The sequence below is a fragment of the Hipposideros armiger genome, unplaced genomic scaffold (assembly GCF_001890085.2).
Source record: "Hipposideros armiger isolate ML-2016 unplaced genomic scaffold, ASM189008v1 scaffold_232, whole genome shotgun sequence".
NCBI lineage: Eukaryota > Metazoa > Chordata > Mammalia > Chiroptera > Hipposideridae > Hipposideros > Hipposideros armiger.
This window is the reverse complement of record NW_017731582.1, coordinates 2,562,406-2,573,209: the sequence shown is the minus strand read 5'-3', so window position 1 is coordinate 2,573,209 and position 10,804 is coordinate 2,562,406. Positions and strand designations below refer to the sequence as shown.

Genomic DNA, 10,804 nt, shown 5'->3' with positions numbered 1-10,804 from the left:
AAAAAAAAAAAAAATAGGGAGAACCTCAGACTCTCCTGCCCCCAAAAGGACCTCGGGGGCCCCCACAGCACCTCAAACCTCATTTAGAGAACTGCTGCACTAAAAAGAGATGATCGTCTTGAAAATTTGGACCTGTAAAAAATTGGATGTAGGGGGATTCTTGTCTGGTATGGTGATACTTTCCATTTAATAAATTAGATGATTTTTCTTCCCCTCATTTGATGGAAGCACCAAGGGCAGTGGGCACATTTTGAATTGCCCAAACCTGATAGAAAACCTGCATTTTGCATCTTTTCCCTCTTGACTCAAACTTATATATTGATTATGTGCAGAGAAAAAAAATTATTAGACCTGATGGAAGACAAGAGAGGTTGTTGGAAAATTGTCACTTGAGATTGTATCTGCTTTTAACAAATGGGCCCTTTTACCTGTATTATTGCAGAGTTTTCTAGTTGCTTTAATTGCTCCTTTGAAAAAATTCCTTTATGCCAGATTTTTATATCTCAAGTTAACTTGGTGAAATGCTTTTTAATGTTCAAGCTTTAAAACACGCAACATAGGTACGTATTTATCATACTCAGATGTTTACAAATAATGCAGGAACACAGATGTGGAAGTCAGTCATTGGATGTTAGTTACTATTGTATGTGAACAAATTTAGTTCTGAGTCATAAATAGTATATCCATTGCCTTGACATTTTCAATGTTTAGAGTCAAATGCCTACTGTAGTTCTGTGTATAAAATGGCTGTAGGAACAGGGATAGTTGATTTCATTTGAAACCACAGTTCGGTTAAAGAGAATCCTGGCATTCTGTTTGCATATCAAGAATTGCTATGTAACCAGTTCATTATATTTTGCCATTATGGAAATTTTATTTGATCAGATCTGCTTCTTAGTTTTCTTAGTAATCCTGATTTAAAATTATAAGCATAGAAGAAATCATTCAGAAAAAAAAAATCATTCAGCCTTGTCTTATGTTTTTTTGGGGAAAGTGTAGCTAGATTCCTCTTAAATTGTACTTCTTTCAAGTTCTTTACAATTTAGAACTTTTAGTTCATGTTGAAAATGTGACACTGATGCGGCCAAATAAAATTAAAGTCAACTTTCTTTTTTACTTTTTTTAGCTGAGCCATCCTGCCACCTGTTGGCAATTCAGTGGCAGCTCAGCTCGGGCTGGGAATCAAACCGGCGACCCTGTTGCTGAGAGCTCGCACTCTTGAGCAACCTCTTAACCAACTGAGCCACTCAGCCGGCCCTAAAGTCCACTTTCTTAAAATTATTAATTGATACACCATCATCAGTACTTTAAGACAATTTAGATTGGAAAGGCTTCTGATTAACTATTTTTTGGCTTTTAAGAAACAATTAAGTACTATAGATCTTATGTTTTGAGAACTGTTGTGATTCTTCAGTGAATATGAAAATAAGAATTTTTAAAAATTGACACATATTCTGGACATTTGGACTTTCTGTCAGTTTAGTAAGATTGAAAAGTATTTAGGGATCTAAATTTGTGCCCCCATGTTGATTCAGGCTCTCAAAATCCACAGTACATTTAATAGACTGTACTGGAAGTGTACATTGCAGTTTAGGTTAGCATATCAAAACATGAACTCAAAAGCTGTATCATTTTATGATTTTATAGTTCATTTTGAAACCTTTCCCCCTTTCTAGTTATCACTTCAAATTGGTCAGCAAATAATTCTGCCAGTTAAATTCTGCATCTTGTTTCAAACTTGGTGTGGCAGTGGGGAATTCACCAAGAGTGTGATGACATTTATAACAAATCTAATTTCTATCACTATTTTGTACTTTAAAATCATTGTTACCATTGATTGATCATCGTCCTGTCGATTTTTACAATACACACATATAGAACTTTGTTTTTTGCTGCCTCTTTAATTACTACAATAGCCAGAAATTCTGCTCTTGCGCATATTTGTTTACTTATTTACCCACTATTGCCAAGGAATTTTGATGTATATAATATTGGTAGTGTTGTAATTAAAGTATTTTCCTTAATGGTTACTTTATGATTCATTGGAATTCAGTTGATAAGTCACACAACATATGCTGTACTGTAGTCATCTGGTGGCCTTGTGAATAATCTTGTATTGTGTGGAGTGCTTAATACATATAGCAAGCATTTTTTTTCTCCTTTTCTGCTAAAACAGATTAATTTTGTTAATCCTGAATTCGAATGAAAATATAGTACACTTAGTACTAGTAACACTACTTTTGCTGTATGATCTAGAAAAGAAAATTCTTTTTATACTTGGGAAAACTGAAGCCCAGTGATGATTTATGATGGTCATCATTGTCAGGCCTGACAATGATGACTTGTGGTTGTATCTGGAGGCTTTTATCCCTACTAGTTTGTATTTTGTAACTCATATACCTCCATTTGGCTCTTCCTGGCATAGGTTATTTCCCTATGTTTCATATTGCAGAAAGCTATGATGATCTCATGAAGTTTTCATTTTTTGTCTTAGCATGTGAAAGATAAAAGTGCGATGTAAATTCTTAGTTATAACTCCCTGTTTTCTTATAGTATTTATTTGTTTACTAAAAAAAAAGCAATAGGGCCGGCCGAGTGGCACATTGGTTAAGAGCTGGCTTGGGATGCCATAGGGCCCCAGTTCGGATCCCACATATGCGGGCCAGTGACGCTGCCCTCTACAGCTAAGATGCTGAACAACAGCTCAACCTGGAGCTGGGCTGCTGAGTCGCCTGCGATGGCATAGGCTGCAGCCCCTGCTGCAATGGGTTGCCATGGGCTACCGTGTGTAGCCAGCAGCCGTAGTGAGCAGGTGTCCAGAAGCCGGCGACTGATCTGCCTTGCCCAGGAAAAGCACAATGATGGTGCCAACTTGGGCCAGTGAAGCAACGTCCTCCACAACTAGACTGAAGAACAAAACGACAGCAACTTGTCTGTTCCCCTTCTCCCAATTCCCCAGCACTGTTCCAATTCCCCAATAAAAATCTTAAAAAAAAAAGCAATAGCAAATTTGTCTCAGATCCTAGGGTGGCTTTAGTAATTGAGCTGGCTTACAGATCATCTTGGATACGAGAACTGTAGTCTTAGCACAAATGACAAAAACCATCCATCCGGTCTTTCCTGTAGAGAGTGTGCTTAAGGTGGATTAACCTTCAGCGTTGGATAGAGATAAGGCTTCCACAACAGGGAGGGGTGAAGCAAAATTTCAGAAACCTGTAAATAGCAGAACCTGTAAATAGCTTTTTATCAATCTATTTGAGAAGGCTATAAAAGAACTGAAATCATAGTAGTACTGCACCTCGAGCACTGAAGAGAATTTCATATTTTCACACTGTTCTTAGGTATAATAAACTTGTTTAAAATCTCTCTTGTCTTTCAACTGACTGTCTCCCCATTGAGGATTGTATTAAACTGAAGAGTTATAAATTCAGCTTCACTGACAATTAAAATTACCTGGGAAATGATTGTGGAATTTATGTTTTCCTAAAACTTAGTTTACCCATGAGGTATAGTAGTAGCAGTAAAAACACTAACAGAGCAGCACGGCTTCCTTTATTGAATACCATCATATTCCAAACTCTGTAAACCTGTGGGTTATTTTATTTAATTTTTAACGCTACGAGATAGGCACTATTATTATTTTCATTTTACAAATGTGGAAACTGAGGCTTAAGCAAGAGGTTAACTTGTCCAAGAATACAAGCTGTATGCCTGAGCCAAGATTTGAATTGAGATCTGAATCCAAAATCCATATATCCACTATTCTATTCTATCATTATTACCCTTAAGTGAATTGTGTTTAATTTTATGTAGAAAAAATTGTTCAGATTTTGCACAGAATGAATATTTGTCTCTAGGTGGCATGTGGTAGTAAAAGATTGTTACTTTTGCTTCCACATTCTCAGGCCAGTGTTTGCCGTGTTCTGCAATCTTTGAAGGTAGAATATGAAAAAGATGTGGAAAGGGAAGAGCATCCTGAAATCTCGGACCTAAAATTTAGATCTTTTAATTATTGCCACTTGTTGATTTTAAGAAGCCTTATATCCTGCTCCTTTTCTGTTTGTCTTTTCACTAAAGTTTTTCTGCCCTTCTGCAGCACTGATTCCAGCAGTAGTTCAAGTGATGACTCTCCAGCCCGATCAGTTCAATCTGCAGCAGTCCCCGCACCCACTTCCCAGTTGCTTTCATCCCTGGAAAAAGATGAGCCCCGTAAAAGTTTTGGGATCAAGGTTCAGAATCTTCCAGTACGCTCCACAGGTAAAAACTGTACCTTCCATCTCTGCTACTATTGGGGAATAAGAGACTGAGCAATTTGAATTCTATACTTTTTAGTGACAAGAAGCTTTCATGGTTCATTAATATTTAATGCCATGTATGAAAAAGCAAGTGATTATTATAACTATATAATATCTAGGTTATATATATAAAGATTGCATGTTATTTTATTTGTACTTATTATATACACATATACATTATGCGTGTTTCATGCATATACATAAACACAAAGATTGTATGGTGCATGTTATATAAGAAAGCATGGTTTATTTTTGAATAAATATGCTTTCTGGATTAAATATTTGGATATTTGGGGAAATTCGGTATGGTGAAATTATAGAAATACTCTTTTCAGTTAGATTTATTATATTGGTCTGGAGTCCTGTGTTACGTGAAATAACTTCAGACATAAAATTATGATAGGAAACCAATTTCAAAATACTAACAGTTTAAATGAGGAAAGTCATTAAAAAAGCTATAGTCTTTCTTTTATTCCTGATATTTTTAATTGACAATTAACCATAATATACTGTTATTCTTATGGTAGGCATACTGAGTATGTAAACAACAGTTAGTAGATGGTCAAACCAACAGAGACCAAACTAAGTATTTCTTAGCTAAGTGCATTTCAGTAATTACTTAAATTATTTATTAAACAGTCTATGAAACCTACATACCAGGTTTGTAAATAGAGATATTGAAACACTACAGTCTATTGATTTAGACTACTTGGTAATTTAGGAATGGACAAGTGGTAAAATTGGCTTGTCTTTCTATACAATTTTAATATTTATAATGAAGCAAATTAACACAAGATGGTATGATTCATCTTAAAAGGCCTCGAAGTTTAGCGTGTTACATGCTATTTCCCACACATTTTTGTCAATGACATGATGCTTAGAAAGCCAGAAGTATGGCTTTCTTTTTAAAGTCTTAAGTCTTATATATATGAAGGTTTTTTTTTGTTTTTTTTGTAAGATCATTTTTTTTTTTTTAAAGATTTTTATTGGGGAATTGGGGGGATGGGAACAGTGCTGGGGAATTGGGGGAAGGGGAACAGACAAGTTGCTGTCGTTTTGTTCTTCAATCTAGTTGTGGAGGATGTTGCTTCACTGGCCCAAGTTGGCACCATCATTGCGGCAGATCAGTCGCCGGCTTCTGGACGGCCGCTCACTGCGGCTGCTGGCCGCTCACGCTGGCTGCTGGCTACACACGGTAGCCCATGGCAACCCACTGCCACAGGGGCTGCAGCCTACGCCTTCGCCGGCGACTCACGGCAGCCCAGCTCCAGGTTGAGCTGTTGTTCAGCATCTTAGCTGTAGAGGGCAGTGTCACTGGCCCTCATATGTGGGATCCGAACCGGGGCCCTCTGGCGTCCCAAGCAAGTTCTTAACCATCGCGCCACTCGGCCGGCCCTGAAGTTTTTGTTATGAGTTTTAAACATAACCAGAAGTAGAAGGAATAGGAAAATGAACTCCTCTTACACTGTACTCCAGATTTTAAAATCATCAATAAATCTCCTAACACCCAATTTATTTTCAGAATTGTACAGTAGTTTCCAAATTGTCTTTTTAGAGTTTTTTTATTTGAAACGGTAGTGTTTTAATGTTAACAAAACTTAGGTCAAAAATTGGGCTAATGATTTAGTATCTTATTTATTTAGGTGCAACTAAATTAGAAAAATAAGCAACTTGTTTTTGTTTGGGGATTTAGATACAAGCCTTAAAGATGGCCTTTTCCACGAATTTAAGAAATTTGGAAAGGTGACTTCAGTGCAGATACATGGAGCTTCAGAAGAGAGGTACGGTCTGGTATTCTTTCGGCAGCAAGAGGACCAAGAAAAAGCATTGACTGCATCTAAAGGAAAACTTTTCTTTGGCATGCAGATTGAAGTCACCGCATGGATAGGACCAGGTAAGAGATGAGGAAGCTGGGTGTTAGTGTAATTTGTATTCCAGCCTATGAAAGGGCAAGATACTCTCCTGAGTGTGGGCACTATTCCAGGTTTATTTATTGACATACTTCCAGCGTCTTCTATTTTAAGGAGTGGTTACATTTATTGTTCAACTTAATAAAATACGTTGTTTTTGTTAGAGAGGGTAAAATTGTTCTGTTTCTATAAGGGAGAAATGCTGACTTTTAAAGTTAGTATGAAAGGCAGAGTTTAGCCCCTTGTTGAGTCGTGCCTTCGCACAAGGATTAAATTGATTGAGGTAAGGAGAGAGTTCCTAGGAGAATTACAACAGAATTATCCTGAATTAGAAAACAAACTACTTGTTGTATCAATTCAAGGGACTAGTTAGACCAGTTTTATTTCTGTTATGCCCAGCACAAATTGGATCTGTTATTCTAGCTTCTATGACCTTGAAAGATAGTGACAAAGAAGCAAAACTAATTCTTATGAGTATAACCCATTGAGAATTTCATGGGGACATTTAATTAGCCTGAACCTACCTGTAAGACCTATTACAAGGCAGGAAGTCTTCTCAGGTATGGCTTGAGCCTGTTGCTCCTGTTTAGAATCACCTGTAGTGCTTGTTTAAAATGTAGACTCTTTGACCTCAACACAGCTTACTGGTTCAGAATTCACATACTGAAGTTTGGGAACCCCTAATTTAAGGAAGCTTATGAGTTAACTTTATAGAGGAATGAATAGAAACGTTAGAATTATGCAGCCACATTACATAGTGAGACAATTGAACTTTGAGACTAAGACTTTGAGTGGGATTTATATGGTAAACATAACTCAAATTTTCATGGAACATTCATTTTATTTGATAATTTAGAGGAAAAAAATAGAATTTCCCTGGTGAGAATGTGAAAATGTTATTTGTATCTTAAAATAGGCACAGAGGTGTTAGACTGAATACTGCAAAATGTGCATGATTTTGTGAGAAAACATAGGGATTCAAAGGAATATTATCTTTTCAAAGGAATTATAGGTTATGCCTTCATGTCCCTGCCCCTCTGCCAGGTTTGAGATGTACTGCCCTCAGTTCTACTGGGCTAAGAACAACTGAGGAGTTCTTATTTATTATATTTGGAATAGGTCAGAACTGACTTGAGGAATAATATTTAGAATGTCATATAATCTATATAAGTTTTTAGAGCCATCTAATTCAGGGGTATTATCAAGTGGTGGGGCTAGCTTGAGATTTTTGCTGTCAAAAAGCATTTTACTTAATTATGTAACACCCAGGATGTAATTGGGTTTTAACCACCTACCAGTGAAGATTTTGAGAAGTTTGGTTGGTTCAAGCATAGGAAAGCTGAAGGTACTTTTTCCACATGGGACAACATAAAACACAATGTCTAAAAGCAATTGAATCTGAGTATAGAGATTTAGTTGGAATTATGCTTTTGGTTTTTGAAGTCATACATGTTTTGTATTGAAATGTATGGAGCTGATTGCTTCCTTAGGTCAAGGACCTCTTGGAATTAAAGAAATCCAAAGCCAAGAAAACCAGCTTTGCAGATAGACCCCTGGTGGCTTCTAGAGAAGACTGCTTTCTTACTCCTGCACACAGCATTACAATCCCCTAAACATGTAGTTGCGGGATAAAAGTTTTTTTCAGCGAAATGTGGGTGTTAAGTCTTAAGCTGGTCAGGAAGATTAAATAGATTACATGTGGAAATATACTGTTTTTCTTTGCTAAACTGAATTTCAGATTTTCAAATTTTTCCTGAGCCATTTGGTGGAAATGAAGCCGTTATAAATTTTAATGGTTGCACATCATGCTTTATAGTTCTGATTCTGCCTTTTGGAGTACAACCCTCAAAATGTGTCTGAATTATTATTATTTTTAAATTTTTCTCCCCTTTAAAGTGAAATATTCCTAAATATGTGCCCTCAATTAGTTAGATAGTTTCAAGAAGACCTAATTGATCTTGAAATGATCTACACCCGTGAGATAATGATGAAAACATAGAGACAGGTGTATACACTTTGGGCAGTGTCCGGGTCCACCTGACTGTGAAAGTCCATATTCTTTGATGACACTGGTAAGATTAAGCTGAGCTACCATTAGAGCTATGAGACTGGAATAAGGAAGGAGAGGTATTCTGACTGAGTTCACTCAATAGCTCAGAAGCTGAGCCTTTTTAATACCAGTGTTGGCGTTGATGTCATCAGTGGCTGGCACTAAACACTTTGTTTCAATCACGTTGATTAAATATTAATTTTTTGGATGGCTTTGTTTTGCATTAAAAAAAGAGCAAACATACAGGCTGCCTTCTAATTAGCAACAAAACACTAAATGTGCTTGCCCTAGACCAAGTTAATAAATGGAGCTTTGGAGAAAGCCTATCATTGAATTAGACATTAAACCAGGGCTTTTGATCATAAGAAATATAAACCTCAAGAGTCATTTTGTTTCTTTCTGCTGTTATTGAGGTCCGTGTGACACCAAAAGATTTTTCATAAGTGTTACTTCAATTTTCATACAATTATTATTATTATATCTAAAAATTGCTACATTTACACAGTTGGGTTATGTTAATTAGTATGAGAAATGTAAAATGTAAATATTTTATCAAATGTTTAAAGAAAATTAACCAAGTAATGAAGCTGGACTATTTTCAGCTGAGTTTTGTGTATATTTTAGATTGTAGTTTTATACTCCACTTTGAGAGTCAGCCACATAATTTTGGAACCTAAGATTAGGCTAAAATAATTATCATACTTGTTGGGGTTTAAAATCTATTTCTATATTAGTGATTATTTTTAAAAACAAATCAACCTAGCAAATTGAAATTAAGTCTACTTTTCCATTTTAAAGATCAAACAAAGTGTTACTTCTCCCTGCTTTTGGGGACAAGTTTTCTTTAGTCTTTGTATTCCTCTTTTGCTTTGGATTTAACAAGAGGCAGATATTTCTGAAGTTGTGTATAATTTTTCAGATTGTATGAGTACTGAAACCCAATATTTCAGAGATTTGGTTTTTTAAGTGTAGGTTTTTCCCATAACATATAAATACATATTAAAACACCCTTTTCTCTTTTTACTCTGCCCCCATCCCATGTACAGAAACAGAAAGTGAAAATGAATTTCGTCCTTTGGATGAAAGGATAGATGAATTTCACCCCAAAGCAACAAGAACCCTCTTTATTGGTAACCTTGAAAAAACCACTACTTATCATGACCTTCGCAACATCTTCCAGCGCTTTGGGGAAATTGTGGTATGTTGGTTTTTGCAATAAAAACAGTTTTAGATCTTTGTCATCAAACAAAGCATAGTACAGATTATATTTAGAAAGATATTTAGATGGTGTGATGAATATTTTTCTCATTTGTTTTTAACTCCTAAAAAATGATCTAGCAAGACCCACCGGGGACTATTTTTGTGTGTATGTAAAAATATATATTTGTCTTTATTTTGTTTGCATATATATTTTCTTATCCATTTTCCTTTTTTTCTTTTTCCATTGGATGCTGTTGTTTTTTTTTTAATTGGGGAATTGGGAAAGAGGAACAGCGTTGGGGAATCAGGGAAGGGGAACAGACAAGTTGCTGTCCTTTTGTTCTTCAGTCTAGTTGTGGAGAACGTCACTTCACTGGCCCATGTTGGTATTATTATTGCTCTCTTCCCGGGTGAGGCAGTCGCTTGCAGGCCATTGGACGGCCACTCAAGGTGGCTCACGAAAGCTCACGCCCGCTGCCGGCCAGCCCCAATGCAGCCTATGCTGTCACCGGCGACTCACGGCAGCCCAGCTTCCAGGTTGAGCTGTTGTTCACCATCTTAGCTGTAGAGGGCGCAGCGTCACTGGCCCCCATGTGGGATCCGAACCGGGGCCCTGCAGCTCATAGCTGGCGTCCCAAGCCAACTCTTAACCAACGCGCCACTTGGCCGGCCCTTGTTTTAATGGCATCTCTAGTCCTGTGGGTTGAAAGGACAATCTGGAAGAGAAAACATGTTTGTAAGAAAGAAGCAGCAGATTGGTGTATGGTTATTGTGTTACCACAGTGCACGTCAGAAGTACCTTGGGGATTACTAGAGCATGGATGTCACGCTGGAAGCTCAGCTCTATTTTGAAATTTTAATTAGAATGACTTTTTATATTATGCAAGTCATTGTTAGTTTCAGGAATAGAAGGGTTTTTCTGTTTCCGAAATGACTCAAAACTTGAATCCATTTATAGAGAAAATAGTTTGTACCCTTGGGATATACTATTTTGTTTAATGTTTGAAAAAATAGGGAAATTATTTCTGTCTTTTCAAGACTTTCTCTATATTAATAACAGTGAAGACATTGCTCTAGTATATTTGTACTTTGGAGAGTAAAAAAATAGTTTTGGGTAAGAACAGCCATTGTTAATCTTTCAAGTGTGTGTGTATATTTGTTTATCCACCGATCTTACTTTTACACGAATGCTTTAAGCAAAAGAGCCTTATTGTTTTAAATGATGTACTGTATTTGCCGGCGTATAAGACGACTGGGCGTATAAGACAACCCCCTAACATTTCCACTCAAAATACAGAGTTTGTTATATACTCGCCGTATAAGACTACCCCCTCTTCCGCACACCTTCC

The 10,804-nt window shown here is 36.7% G+C and overlaps 1 protein-coding gene across 3 annotated transcripts in view; it reads left to right on the top strand.

Annotated features, from left to right (window-relative positions):
* The window catches only part of SPEN (spen family transcriptional repressor), a 102,270-nt gene that overhangs the window by 66,685 nt on the left and 24,781 nt on the right, over positions 1–10,804 (top strand). For all 3 annotated transcript variants that reach the window (XM_019654871.1, XM_019654869.1, XM_019654870.1), the window contains 3 exons: positions 4,097–4,257; positions 5,989–6,189; positions 9,302–9,453. In XM_019654871.1, coding sequence (XP_019510416.1) covers positions 4,097–4,257; positions 5,989–6,189; positions 9,302–9,453 — 514 coding nt within the window. The remainder of the gene's footprint in view (positions 1–4,096; positions 4,258–5,988; positions 6,190–9,301; positions 9,454–10,804) is intronic.